The sequence below is a fragment of the Dermacentor albipictus genome, chromosome 5 (genome assembly GCF_038994185.2).
Source record: "Dermacentor albipictus isolate Rhodes 1998 colony chromosome 5, USDA_Dalb.pri_finalv2, whole genome shotgun sequence".
NCBI classification, from domain to species: domain Eukaryota; kingdom Metazoa; phylum Arthropoda; class Arachnida; order Ixodida; family Ixodidae; genus Dermacentor; species Dermacentor albipictus.
Window position 1 is genome coordinate 109,275,211 of NC_091825.1, and position 15,252 is coordinate 109,290,462.

The following is a 15,252-nucleotide window of genomic DNA, read 5'->3' on the forward strand; positions in this document are numbered from 1 at the left end:
TACGTCAGTGTGACGTCGTAGGTTCTGGCGTATTTTCTTCCGATCTGAGGCCGTTGTGGCTGCACCAAAATGTCTCTGAAACTTTCGAAGTTCAGTGTTTGGGCCTTCTTAGGATACAATATAGTCTATCCTTAGATATTAAAAATTAACCATGCCCAAGCATACGTGATCGAAATTCGTGCTGTCACGGCACGCTAACTGATGCGGCAACTTCAAGGCGGCGTCGCCACCTGCGTTTAGTTTGCGCGTCTTTTCTGGTCTATAGCCAAGCCCCTGCACACGATAAGAGGGGCTTTGTCGGCTTTGTATTGCGGTGATTTAATGAAGCAGCTCAACGATTGTTTTCTATCTATCTATCTATCTATCTATCTATCTATCTATCTATCTATCTATCTATCTATCTATCTATCTATCTATCTATCTATCTATCTATCTATCTATCTATCTATCTATCTATCTATCTATCTATCTATCTATCTATCTATCTATCTATCTATCTATCTATCTATCTATCTATCTATCTATCTATCTATCTATCTATCTATCTATCTATCTATCTATCTATCTATCTATCTATCTATCTATCTATCTATCTATCTATCTTCAATGTCCCTCGAATGTGCTTGTACTCACGCATGCGCGCGAACGTCACGCTCGTGTTGGTGTTTGCTGACGCCGCAGGAGGTGCAGCAGATGCTGTCCATGCACTACGCGTCGGACACCTTCAACAACATACTGCCGGAAAGAGCGAGAAAACCCGAGGACTACCTGCGCGGGGTCGTGCCACAGTCTGACAAGGGCACCAGCAACCTCATCCTCTACGCGCCCTCGGGAGACGTGCTCGTCATCTCGAGCACGCTTCACAACCCGTGCGTTTGCTAGCCTCCGCTTGTGCAAGTTTAATTACCCTCTCCGAAGGTCGACGACCTCTGTGCGGGCTCGCCGGTGCTGCAGTTAACGCGATGACGCCATTGCTTCGCTGCTTATAACGGGAGTTCGAGTAGCGAAATTTCCAAGCTCAATCGAATGTGAATACCCGAGAAAAAGAAAACTACATACCTTCAAATCGAACGTACAATATTTTCTCATTCCTATACAAAGGAAAATGAAAGATTCCGCGGAGTCACTTAAAGAAACGAAAACATTTTTTTTACGTTCTGCGACACATGTAACCCTTAATATCAATCCAACTTCCGGTCAAGTGAGAAACTTGTAAATGAGAAACAACTGAAAGGGGATCGTAACTGGTACACCATGACAGTGACAGTCATAATAATAAAGAAGCAGCACGTCACAAAATGAACGTAGTGTGTTGTGTTCGGTGGCGGACTTAATTGTTATACTACAGCACCGCACATCCGCCAGAAGAGATGTGGACAAGGCTAGTTTTGCCAAATAATAAATTTATTTGTTTAAATCCGGACAATGACTTCGTGGGCTGCCATATAAGGCGAGACATCTTTAATGAATGACTCTAAATTATTGGACTGAAGTTACTTGCCACATGCGTTCACTCACGATCTGGGCCCACCCGTATCTACAAAAAAATCTCTTACGCTAAAATTTGTCGTAAGAAAAAACGTCAGCCAATCATGATGCTGGACATGTCATTAGCGAAGGCGGCCGACCAATGGAGAGATGTCACTTACGAAAGAAAAACTTTCTGAATGCGGCCCTTGGTGCCTCTGCGCGGCAACTACAGCTCTCCGGCAACGAAATCATTCGGAACAGTCAGAAGTTGTTTGTTTGTTTGTTTGTTTGTTTGTTCGTTTTGTAGACTTCTTTAGAAGTCGTTATCCATTATATTCGAACAGCAATAATTATTCGACTGTTTCGAATTGTGATTTCTCGAAGCTGAATCGAATAGAAGCAGCCATTCGATTCATCTTCGTCATTTCGAATATTCGAACACCACTACTAACGTTCTAACCCTTCTTAAAGCACATATTGCATTTGTGAAACTGAAGCCGGAAGCAGTACACCGTAAACGGAGAGAGGAAATGGTTTAAATTGAAGCCAAATGTATGATGAGCACACGGTAAATACAGTTCGCGGCCGACCTGTGAACGTCGGTCAGCAGTATAGGAAGGAATATGAGGCAGGAACTGACAGGAAGCTAAATAGGGCCTAAAGTTGGCAGCACCGTTTCATAAACCGCGCACAAAGCGCCTAATGCGCTCGGTAAGTGCTCGGTACACGTTACAATTATTAAGAAAAAAAGATCAGAATTAAGCGAGCTCCATAGCGTGACTCTGAACGATAGTAACTGGAACGCCAGTGCATCTATATTATTATTTTTTTTCCGGATTGTTAGGGACGCACTTGCAAATGGTGCTCGTTCTTATGAAATTTATGCACAATAGACATGACGTAATGATTACACGGCCTCGTGACTCAGCCTCAGTTCTCCATGTTTAACGTTTGCCCAAGAGAGAATAATAAGGAAAGTAATTAGCGATGCTGCTTATAGTTCGGTTAACTAGAAATTGTGATTTATCACACAAGTATAACGTTTATCCCTTCACATAATACACCTGGAAAAGGTATACAACAGCGTTGTCTGTCTATAGGCGATTAAAATAAAGGAATTCTGCACACACAAAAAATTACTTGCCGCAGTATTTCCGTTCTTCTGAATTCCCATCAGTGGACTAAGCGAATATTGGAGTCCTCTTACGTCGGAGAGTAACGGCTAAATACAAGGAAATCTAGAACTGTTCCTGAGGAGGACAAAAAAAAAGGAAAACGTTTTATGAACCTTCCTTTGCGGATACTTATAAAAACTCTGTCTATTGAATGTGCAAGTGCTCCGAGCTGTCAATTCACCGTCGCGCTACCATCATATTGTCTCCTGGTTAACAAAGTTGGCGGACCGACTACTCATTCAATCCCACTCGCTCACTGGCTGTGGTGTTTCAATTCAGAGGGGTGTGCCGGGTTCAGTTCCCGACCTGCGTGGCAGGTGGTGTATACCGCGACTTTGAATGCACGTTGAGGAACACTCAAGTGGTCAGAATTAACCCGAAGCCCTCTGCTATATTCATGGTTTGCATTGTCGTCATCGTAGCCGCCATTTTGTAGTACTAGCACGTCGAGAAACGGCGTAAACGAGAAGCGTGACTGTACGACGAGCGCGTCTTGCTTTGAGCGATAAACCGATAACAATGTTAAGCCGCTGAAGAACGGTCACTGTGGAAAACTAAAAACAATGTACGCGTCATAATATGATGCACCTACGTCATCGTGTTCGTTATACTTGCGTATTAGTACGGCGAGAAGCGGCGTTCGTGACGTCACGTGCAAACTATGCATACGGAGTATCGTAGGCCGTGTACGTGTTGCTTTTGGATTAGTATATAGTGACTTCTACTGTCGGGCTAGTTGGTGCACGACGATAAACGAGGTTGAGGCGCAAAATGAGACGAGGACTAAGGAGAGACACGAACGAATACACATTTGCAATTGATTTTTTTACCCGCACTACACTATGCACATATACTCCAGATATGCGCACAACGACACAAAGAGTGACGTAAGAACAGGTTGACAACAAATTATCATAGCTGGTCAATGAGGATATGTAACTCATTCATGTAATGCGACACCAATCTTTCACCAACGTTTCTGATACAGAAGGCCTCCGTCAGTTCACGTGCCACGGTATCCCTGCTTCTGTGTAAGATAATCGTGCTCTCTGCAGCTATGGTTCACGTGCACGTGCAAGATTTGCAGTGATGCGATAAATGTGAGCCGGTGCCGTTCTCACCCGACAAGACGTGCTCTCGCAAACTATCCTTTATACGCCGCCCTTTTTAGTATCCAGCTTCTTCTCAAGCTTGTTTGTTAACCTCCAAATGTCTGCCCCATACGTTTGTATCGGCGGACGGAATGATTGCACAGTTGCCTTCAAACGCGGCCTCCTGTACTGAAGTATAGGTAAAGGCAAGGCGCAGAAGACCAGGACTTAGGAAGAAGAACACAAACGACAAGACGGGCGATGTTCTTCTTCCTAAGTCCTGGTCTTCTGCGCCTTGCCTTTACCTACTTCAAGCATGAACCAACTAGCCCAAGCAAGAGTTTTACCTGTACTGACGGACCCCGCAGGTTCGGCAGTTTGCGCATGTCGCGCCAGACGGGCATCCTGCTGAACAACGCGCTGTCCGACTTCAGCGACCTGGACATCGCGACTCGGGTGGTGGACACCAGCGGGACCGACAGCGAAGTGGCCGAGAGCAACGCCCGGCGCGCCAACAGCATGGCGCCCTTCAAGCGGCCTCTCACCTCCATGTCGCCTATGCTGGTGCTGGGGCCGAACGGCTCGCTGTTGGCGCTCGCCGGTGCCGGGGGAGTGCGAATTCCCACGAGCATGGCCCAGGTTCGCCTCTTTCCTGGATTCGGAATGGCTTGCTTGCGGGCTATAGTTGTTCTTTAGGGTCACGGCGAATGTCTTGCAAAAAAAAAAAAAGCGAGGAACCGTCGACGGAAACACACATCAGCCAGCGCCTTTACGCATCGCCTTCTCGCGCATATCACTCGTACTTTTTTGCGCTATAGGAGACGTGCACCTGTATTCACGCCCGAAGCTTCGATTGGGCAGCCTTTCGGACACATCATAAGCAAGCGCACCCTTCAAAGGGGCGCTAGAGGAGAAAACACATGTAGATCCAACGCACATTTTGGAATCTATGTGAGGCGAAACTTTCGTGAGGCGGTTAACCAAGTGCATTAAGTATGGCCATTCCATTCCTGCATGTTTGGCGTGAGGGCAACCGGCGCGCGAGCACGCGCCATCGCGCACCCGTGCTACGCAGCTTCGCTGAAATAGCTAGCTGGCGTTAACACCACAGAAGTACGTGTACGTGCGATTGTAGCCTAATGGTTAGAGCACGGGGCTGCAGTTGTCTGGGACCGAGGTTCGACCCCCACCATCGGGGTACGTAGTTCGAGCTGTTCTTGAAGATAACAGCAACCACGCTCAGGAAACTCTGGCAGGGCTCGCAAGGAAAGCTTCGCTTTAAAATAACGGGGAGCAAATAGAGCTTTGTGTGTTCGCAATTTAAATGCATGCTGATTTCATCGTCACCACTAAGATGCACATTCTTGAGCCATCAAAATGTAAGTAAAGTCCTCGAAGCCACTCCTTTTCGTTGTTTCATTAAAGTGCATGAATACCGATTTATTTGCAAATGAAATAGTATTTGTTGCTCGGGTTTTGCGATACTCATTTACTGCGAGTGTCAGCACCCTCATTTACTCGGGTCATTGTGAAGCACGGAAAGAAACATAAGGTTGAATGGGGCGGTTTGAGTAACTGCCACACATATGCTTTAGACAGAAGATTTGAGGAAGGCAGCGAAGTCAATGCGTGAATACTGTGGAACAGTAGGCTTGCGGGCCGACATGGACAACTCGGCAGAATCGCGCGAACGAGAGCAACGGCTTCACTGAGTGATGTAGGGCGAGTAGGTTCGTATGCGAATTCGTTCAGCCGGCACACTTCACCGAGCACTCGTTTAAAACAGGCAAGCATCGAGTTATTACAGGCTCGACGGCTTAGTGACAGACTCAAATACATGCTTTCGGTTTACCGTGGGAAGCTATAAGCATTCACAAGGACAGCCACAGTTCTCAGCTACTCGAACGCGATAATCGTCCCGCATGGCTGCCGGGGCTTCTTGCGCCACGGGCGGGCGCGGTGGCACCGACATGATGCACCGTGGTATATATCATAGTAGTGAGGGCCTTCTTGACACATCGTGACTTGTATTTGGCACCCCTCAGCGACAACCCAGCGCTCACGGGGAGCGCGAAAGCCACCGGTGACCATGCGGGCCGATTATCGCATTTTAATTGCCGAGCAAATGACTCGCTGTAGCAGACGACTCCGCGGGCTTTTCGCCAATCGCTTTGATTACGCCTGCGCCGCAAGACTTCATGAGGTGGGCCGGGCACTCCGCGAAGCGATGTCATGGGCTTCGTGTTCCCACTAGCAGTGGCCGCGCCTGTACATCGAGTCGATTACACGGTGCTCCAGTCGCCCCCGGCATGCAAAAGAACTGAGGGAATACCCCAGTAAAACGAGTGGGCGTTGAAAAAAACTCGTTCTTCCGTACGCCGTCACAGTATGAAATCGGTTGCCTCAATCTTAACCACGCAATCTTAGCACCCCGCCTTCTATTTGTTGTTTTTTTTTGCATTCTTATTTCGTCGCAGGTTCGGCTACACTTTTCCGACGATATAGCCACGAGTCTGGCAGCTCACTGTTGTTTGAACAGGTGCCATTTCGCCAATGTCTCATGCTCTATCGCGGAAGTGTTCCGCGCATATTATTATTATTATTATTATTATTATTATTATTATTATTATTATTATTATTATTATTATTATTATTATTATTATTATTATTATTATTATTATTGTTGTTGTTGTTGTTGTTGTTGTTGTTTGCAAATAGTGCATCTCAATTGTTTCAAACGTATTTGGCCTACTGGTTACTGGGCAATTAATACATTGTTTCTTGCCTCGCAATACGTGAATTGTATTGATACCACACGATTTTTTTTTTTACTCTGTATTACCCACTCCTCCCTGTAGCCCCTTCTGGGCTGGCTGTACTTCTGAAATAAAACAAATATGGACGTCCGCTCTACGAAGCAACCATCAGGTAATACAAAGAAGCAAAAAGGTAATCCGCAGGGCCTTCTGAAGTGGTCGCATTTGTGCAAACTCAGCACCGTTCGGAACGCGGACGGGTCGCTCGCTGGGGTGGTCCGTTCCGTGAAAAGTATGTCACGACGCGACTGCTCTTAAGGGGGAAGGGCAGCCACCGATATTCACTCGCAAGATAGGTCGAGCAAACGAAACCAGTCATCAGTCACTCTATCAAGGTGGTGCGGCTGCGCCGACGGGTGAAAGAGAGAATCACACACCGCGGCAAAAGTTTTCCCGCGACGCTCCTAATCTACCTTCCGCACGCGGAAACGTCTTGCGAAGTCAATCTCAGCGAGAGCTCCAAATGTTAGGGAAGTGTGTGCGGGCGCACGCTTTGGTTGATACTTCGTGTGAGTGCACAGCCTCCTTAAGATAACAGTTTGCTGTCTCTCAATTGCTACGGGAGAAAAAAAGAAAGACGGGTACTCCGCGTCGCTTTGCGCAGGGATCTTTAGCACCGCCCTTTGGGCTCGCAACCCTCTTTCGAACTGGAAAGCAACAGTTTGAACTCTGCGACGCGTGTGCCCCAGTGCACTTTCAGTGAGATAAGTGCCCACCGAGAGAGAGCGGTGCGCCATGTTTACCGGCGTCTATAAAGCATCGCCTCATGGCGACTTCGGAACGCACGAGGAAAGCGAACATGAGATACATTGTTGTCGGCCCACTGGTGTTTCTTTTCTTTGCATGACATCCTTATTGGTGTCTTTATTGGCATATAAACACACTGCGTTGACCAGGAAATCGATGTGCTAAACCTGCGTCCAACTGGCGTGTCATTCACCTTTGTTTTTCATACTGTTGTTATTTAGGTTTTTAGTCTCGTCTTATTTTCTGAATTTTTTTTTAAGCGGGCGGGCATCGCTTAAAAGCGGGCCGCTTACATATATTCGAAGTGGCGCATAGGCACTGTGCGGCGCCTGTAGGGGGCGCCACTGAAATCCTCCTAGCGTTAAGTTTCAGAACCACGGGCAGGAGACAGCGCGCGGTCTGTGTACCAAGAGCAGTAGACGACGTTCGCGGGGGTGAATTTCCGTTCGTGCTTGCGGAAAAAAAAGCATTTCTGTTGTGGCAGGGTTCACGCAGGAAACGTACTTCACACGGGAGTGCACAGGCTTCCATTGCGACTACTTGAGATGGTACAGCCCGCATACGCACTTATGTGTATACGAGCAGTGTTTTCCCCAGACAAGCGTGACATGTGCCCGGATACGAACGCAGCGCGCTACTTCATAAATCGTGCAATTGCCCAGCGATGAATCGCTCGAATTACTTAGCAGCCGAAATCAGCCTGCTGTACCCCCGCGACGAATACGCGCACCGGAAAGAGCGACAGCAGCCGTGCATTTTTTGTCCGACGTATCTATAGAGTGCAGGGAGTTGCCGATCCGGCAAAATGATCGGCACTTTTCAGCCGCTGGTAACGTAAGCTCGCAAATTTTTTACGGAGGTGTTTAGTCTAACAGTGGGCATTTCATAATAATGCCCTTCACGTACCACTCATTTACCACTTTGTATAGACTTGGACGATGACACCCCGCTGTTACCGCTCAGATGGGTCACTCGGCGTGACGGATAAGACGATTGGGAAATGAATTGCATTGCTACAGGAAAAAGAGGGGGGGGAGGGGAAAGCGCACGTGATGAGAGAATAAACTAAAGGATGCAGTAAGCCCAAACTGTATGCGCGCTTCTTTCCTTGCAAGCGCTCCAAAATTTCTTAATGCTGAACCATGTGCGCTATTACAAGCGTGATTCGCTCCCTTATATTTGCTCGCGAAAGCTGTTTACTGCTGCTAATAACCACCTGGGCTCGCTGTGCCTGTGGCGTTGAGCCGCTGAGGACGAGGTCGCAGGATCGATACCAGCCGTAGCGGCCGCGTGCCTGAGGGGCGGAACGCAAAATATTTATCTGGAGTGCTCCGCCAGGGCGTGCCTCATAACCAGACTGTGGTTCTGGACCGTATAGTGCCAGAACCTGATATAATTAATTTTAAGAGCGGTATTATATGCCTATATTACAGTACGTACTTTTCATTATCGCCTTCAGTGTTTTCTGAAGACCTAGATGTCAACAATAACCATCGTTGGTTAATGTGTTCATATTTTGGGTACTTTCCGCACTTTCCGGGGGCTATCTATATATCTGTTTGTTTGTTTGTTTGTTTGTTTGTTTGTTTGTTTGTTTGTTTGTTTGTTTGTTTGTTTGTTTGTTTGTTTACATGGGTCACTGGGTAGTCCGTGATCGAAAGGGTAGTGAGCAGGGCTGCTGCGCTGAGGCAACAGTGTTCGAAATCGACCATCAGACGAACTTGGGTCACCATGTATGTGGCAATGTGTACACACATGCCGCTTTTCAACGAACGTATTTAAAGCGGACATGTGTCACTGTAGATGCGTGACTGGGCTATAGGCGCCACTGTTCGAATAAATTCTTTGACGCCGACTCGGAGCACTGGGTATGTCCTACTCGGTTGTGCTGTTGTTCAATGAACCTCTTCGATGCTAACTTGGGCGTGTGGGTATGTGCCAATAGGCGTGTACGCCCTTCAATGAACGCCTTTGACACTGCCTTAAGCAAATATAGGTATGCACCAAAGGCAATGTGCCTCCTCTTCAATGACCAAAAAGATCCCTTAAATTTCTCCGATACTGAGCGGAATCGAAACCGTCACAAGGGCTTCTCAAAGACAGCAGCCCGACGCGTTAGCAGCTTGCGCCACGAATGTACTGGGTATGTGTAGCTTTTCAATGAACGGCTTTCACGTCAACGCTCTTGCAGCGCCATGAACGTATTGGGTATGTGCGGCTGATCCTCTCGCCAACTTGGGCCAGTATCTGCCATTGAGTGCGCGGCAAGCGAGGGACTAGTTCTAATCGTTGGCAGGCACCGGTGCGCCACGCTTCTCGTCTTGGAGACCACGCGTTAGCTTCTCGGTAATGCCACTAGATGGCGTAACGTGTCCAGAAAGAAGCGTAGTAAGAGGCGATTGGAGGATTGGTGGAAGAGAAGTAGGTGAACGACAAAAAAAAAAAAACGGAGACGTACAAAAGCACAGTTCGCAATAGGGGATCGGAAAATTTGGTTGTGGGAGTTCATAGTGTTTCTTTTTTTCTTGTTTAACCTAGGTAGGACATTAGGCAGTATAAGAGCAAGAACTTGGTGGCGCAACTCACTGCCCCGTTCCAAAGGGGATGGTCATAACATCCATCCATCCGAAGCGCGAGAGAGGAGCCCGCTTGCTGCATGACGCGTTTCTCAGCGGTTGTCACACACCGGCGTGGCACGCATTCCGGAGATCACGCGCATGCTTCGTGGTGGCGGCGCTGGGTGGCGCCACGTTCTTAGGGAAGCGCGACGGTGGAGTCCCGCTGCAGTACGCGGCTCATGATGACTTGTTTCGACAGTGGCATTACGTTTCGCTGCAGTATCAATTAAATGCTAACGCATTGAGATATGTGTATTTATACATGTATAGAAAACAAAATTGCTAATTTAAAATTATAACAGATTCCATGCACGAAAGCGCATTATGATATACGACATCTCGTGAAAGTGACAGCATGAACTGGTTATGTGTGACCGCGCAATTGAATCCTACACGCGAATGAAACAAGACGAGAAGCCGACATGATACGCCGGCTGCTTCAGACAAAAGGACGCAGAACCATTTCCCACTGGTTCTCGCGAGTATCGTGAATATTTCCGTCCGCTACAAGCGTTCGCATTCGTCAACGCTACGCGAAGCTAACTCAGGACGTCGTCGCCTAAAGTCGAGAATTCTACACGCACACTCCGATAATAGTCTAGCGCCTCTACAACGAACGCCTAGGTAACAAAATTATCTCTATAACGAAGGAATAATTCTGTACTAGTTCTATTGTTAGCTGTGTGATGCGCGACCTTTACAACGAAGTTACCTGTATAACGAATGATTTGGGAGGCTCCAAGCACTTCGTTATACGGGCGTTCGACTGCATACGCCGCGCAACAAAAGCGCGTGAATAAAAATACGGTTAAAGCCTGTTTCACATGCAGCGACCCGAGCGAAAAAAGATCGGTGTGGTCGCATGCGTCACCATTCGATTTTCAGAGAGCTCGTTTCACACAATTGGGATTTCAACGATGCGGCTGGAGCGACATCCAGGGCTTCCTTTCTTTATTTTTAAAGTTGAGTTGCAGATTTCTGGATTTGTTGAACAACAGACGTTTCCACTGCAGTGGCAGCTCCAGGCCACTCGAAGCAAGGGCGTGAGAAGCTTGTCCGATGTCATGCAAGGCGATTTTTGCATTAATTGTGCTTGAACTAACGCTATCACACTGGCTTAATTTTAACGATAAGCGACCTTTCATACGAGGACTGATTTTCAAAGCTTAAGATCGCCGGGCGATCCATATAACACATAGCCGTATGTCGCATCTTGTTTCAGGTGGCGATCCGTGTCCTCTGGGAGAAAAAGAACATCAAGAAGGCCATCGACTATCCTCGCATCCACACGGACTTGCTTAGCGGGACCATCTACTATGAGCCGAACATGCCAGAAGTAAGAGTCGTCCGTTTTGCCAATGCATCTCCGCCCTAAGGCTTGTTGTAAACTGCAGCGAAACGTTTCGCTATCAGGATTTCTTGCAGGATGAGAAACTGTCGGTCTTGAAGAGCGTGTTTCTTGCCTGCATTTGGCCAGCGGACGCATTGTTGCTTAGTTTGTAGTTGGTGCCTGAACAATTTTCTGTGAGGCGCACGAACAGCTTTTCCTTTCCTTTTCTTTTCTTCTCTTTCCTTTTCTTTTCTTTTCTTTTCTTTTCTTTTCTTCCTTTCTTTCATTCTTCCTTTTAAGACAAGGTTTTCTATCGCAATCTCCGATCAATTTGGGGTTAGTGGAATTTGGGTAACTAGCCACTTTCGCTCCTTAAATTAGGCAATATGAGGCGCTCTAGTGCATTTGTACAACGGGAAAGGCGTCAAAATTAAGCTTGCAACAAAAAAGAAGTGCGAAGTATTGCTATTTACGGAGCAGTAATAATCCGCTTCACTCAACGAAAAATGCGGGCCAATCCCGGAGGTAGAGGTGTATAAAAACGCGCGCCGGTCCCGAAAGTGTCTTGCAGTTCAAAGGGAAAGAACATGAAGTAAAAAAAAAAGGTAAATGTTATCTAAGTGGCTCTATGTAAGGGTAAAATGGTGCTAAAGCCGGTAACGTGTTATAGATGAGGTCACTCAACGGCAGTTGACATTGAAGAACCATGTCTTCGGAGAAGCCTCCATTCAACTCCTGAATAACAAACATGGAAAAAAACATCGAACAAACAACATGGTATACACTAATGCACCCCGGAAGACATTGTCTTTCTTCAATGTCAGCAGCTCTTGGCTCACCTCTTTTTTTTTTTCATACAGCTATGTAACGATGATACCGTTATTTCCGTAACATGTTCTTGAAATACATGTCTGACTGCTATGCTGAACTTGTAATGGACTCTCATTAATCAAGGTGTAACAGTACCCGGGGGAAACTGACCAACTTTACTCCTGATGGATACCTTATATGCCATAACATGCACTTGCATAAATACTGATTCCGGGCGTGTCGCAAATACTTATAGCATCTCCGTTATTAAGCCATGATTCGGCACTCTGAAAACGTCTTCGGTGTCGTATAATTCCACTGCAGCTGACCGAGTAGTATCATTTGAGCTTATAAAGCAGCCGCTCCACTTCTCCGCTACAACACTGGCTCCTCCGATTGGTTTGAACAACAGTCCTAATAGCACACGTAAGCATTTCAGCGCACCGTATGCCATGATGGTAGTAATTATTAGTTCATTTAGGACGGTCTCATGTGGCGATCTTTAGTTACTAGGGATGTGCGAATAGTAGTTTTTGAGACCGAATCAAGTATGAATCGAATAATGCCGAAAGCGAGTCAAATTGAATTGAATATTTATTTTTCTTTCTCATTGTATTTACTCTAAAAGCCATTTACGGGTGGTGTATAAGATGGAGGGGAACAAGGGGGAAGAGGACATAATCAGATAATACACTGAAGATATTCAAACATCACAAGAAGTACCAGCAACAGCTAGGTCACAACATATTAGTTCAGGCAGACAGACAATACAAAACAAATAAGGTATCGAATACATTTGGAATTGTTTTTGAATTAACAGCCATTTTCACCACAAATATGAAACAATGTTCGCATTCTAGTGCATTACCATGTTTCTGTCATGACAGTGCACGTTAAGGAGTGTTGTTTGTATAAAAGCACAAATGGGGCATTCAGAGAAAAAAAAAGCAACTTGTTCGCGTCCACAAGGCTTTTCGTAGAGTGCGAATTTTCGCTGTTTTGCCGGTAAGGTCTAGCTCTCAGAGCATCGCATTCTGATCAACAGCGTAACTTCTGCTTTACATCTACTGTGGCCGCTATGAAATCCATCGCACTTTTGCTCGAATTTTGTGTTCGACCGCACACACTACACTATTTGAGATATTCGAGAGCTATTATGAGAATATTCCTCCGTACTAATAGTGACTATTCGATTCGAAGACTCGATAGCGAATTCATTATGCGACATATTTGTTTTAAATATTAGCACACTGCTAGCAGTCACTCATGTCCAGTATCAGCAGAAGCTCTCCGATGCCTGCAGAGTACTCGTAATTCCAGATGGAGTACACGTACGTACTCCCTCTCTACGGTATCAGAACTCTCGATAATGGAGTTACGTAAGAAACAAACGATTCCTCTCACCTATGAAGCAGTTACTGGTCCGCCTTTTCTTCCCTGTCAATGAACGTCACCCGCGTATATCTTCTGCGTTAACAGGGCACTAAAGAAAAAGATAAATTGATCTGCATTAGTAAATTACCCTTCTTCAATGGTAAAGAACCACTATTACCTTGAGAAGAGGCCTGGTTAGCCAGAAAAGACGCAAGAAGAACAGGTGGCGGTGCCTGCTTCCAGTTCCCGCGCAAGCGCGTCGTGAGGTCATTCATTTTGAGGGCGTCTGCTCGGGTTTATTTAACTGTTTGTTTTAGCCGATAAATATGGCCACATAATACTTTTAAAAAAGCCAAGGAGAGAAATGAGAACGTTTAAATGCTTATACTTGGAACCACCAATCCAGACGAAAAAAAAAAAAGACGACTGTGAAATTCCCGACGTCATAGTGACGTATACGGAGCCGGGACTCCGGCCAGCATGACCTGCACAAGGCCTCTTCCCTCCGATCCACGACGTCCTGCTACCTGGCGCGACTGCCATAGAATGTAACGGGGATGCTCCCGAGAAAGCCGCGATGATTTTGACGTCACCGGTACCTTCGCGCAAGCCTTGGCAACGGAAATTTCGGGCCAGGTAGCGTGACGTCATGAATCGGAGTGAACAGGCCTTGTGCTATCCAGGTGGCGTTGCTCCGTCGCGAACATTCAGAGAAACGGAACATCAATTTTCGCTTTGTCTTCGAATAAACAATCTACTAACGGGTAATCGGTGAAAATGAAGTTCCAAAAGAATACTTCATCAAATGTAGACTTACTTATAATATTACCCGCCGTGGTTGCTCTGTGGCTATGGTGTTAGGCTGCTGAGCACGAGGTCGCGGGATCGAATCCCGGCCACGGCGGCCGCATTTCGATGGGGGCGAAATGCGAAAACACCCGTGTACTTAGATTTAGGTGCACGTTAAAGAACCCCAGCTGGTCGAAATTTCCGGAGTCCTCCACTACGGCGTGCCTCATAATCAGAAAGTGGTTTCGGCACGTAAAACCCCATAATTTACTTATAATATTTCTCAGTAGTGGGCTCTTTAAAAATCTGTTACCGTTCTTGAAATACAAAAAAAAACTGCGCCATTTCTGTTTCTGTAATACGGCGGCTCCTTGCAGAAAATGATGCAGAAGCTTGGCCAGAAGAACCACACCTTGGAAAAGGAGAGCTGGGAGCTGGGCGTACCCGACCACTACTCTTTCGTCACCGGACTCACGTACATCGATGGCCTCATCGAGACCAACTACGACTACCGCCGCGTGGTTGGCGGATCGGACGGCGATTCGCCCGTCAACCTGACCGCCTTCTGCACAACTCCGGCAACTCTATGCACTTCTCCACCGTTCCCTTAGGCCTCACTATTGCTGAAGCTCACGTGTTTTGTTCAATTTGTCGTTTTCTTTTTCTTCCTCCTGCTTGCCATGCTTTCATGTTATTCTTTGTACTTGCCTTTCTCTTTTTCGTTCGCTTACTTAAGTGTTTCATTCTTCGTGCTTTAACTGGCAAAAATCCGCACAGGACAAAAATGTTCTTGCGGTTCTTTATGCCGACTAGTGCTTCTATTATGGCCGATCTCTCCTGCCGCTGCGCGAGTTTTCGCACAGGCATTTTTAAGTTGGTTGTTTTTAATTTTCCTTGTTAACATGTCCTTCTTTTTTACCTCTCGCGATTTTTATTACGTTTGGGCCGATTTATTTTTTACCGCGCAAAACCTGTGTTTGCGTGTTTCCTCGAGCTAGCCAATCGAACTTCTGAATAAGCACTGGCTTTCAT

The 15,252-nt window shown here is 46.6% G+C and overlaps 1 protein-coding gene across 1 annotated transcript in view; it reads left to right on the forward strand.

Moving 5' to 3' along the window:
* The window catches only part of LOC135920703 (scoloptoxin SSD14-like), a 40,495-nt gene extending 25,545 nt beyond the window's left edge, over positions 1-14,950 (forward strand). The window contains exons 8-11 of the mRNA XM_065454930.1: positions 682-869; positions 4,105-4,375; positions 11,140-11,253; positions 14,598-14,950. Coding sequence (XP_065311002.1) covers positions 682-869; positions 4,105-4,375; positions 11,140-11,253; positions 14,598-14,831 — 807 coding nt within the window. The 3' untranslated portion in view covers positions 14,832-14,950. The remainder of the gene's footprint in view (positions 1-681; positions 870-4,104; positions 4,376-11,139; positions 11,254-14,597) is intronic.
* The last annotated feature ends 302 nt before the right edge of the window (positions 14,951-15,252 follow it).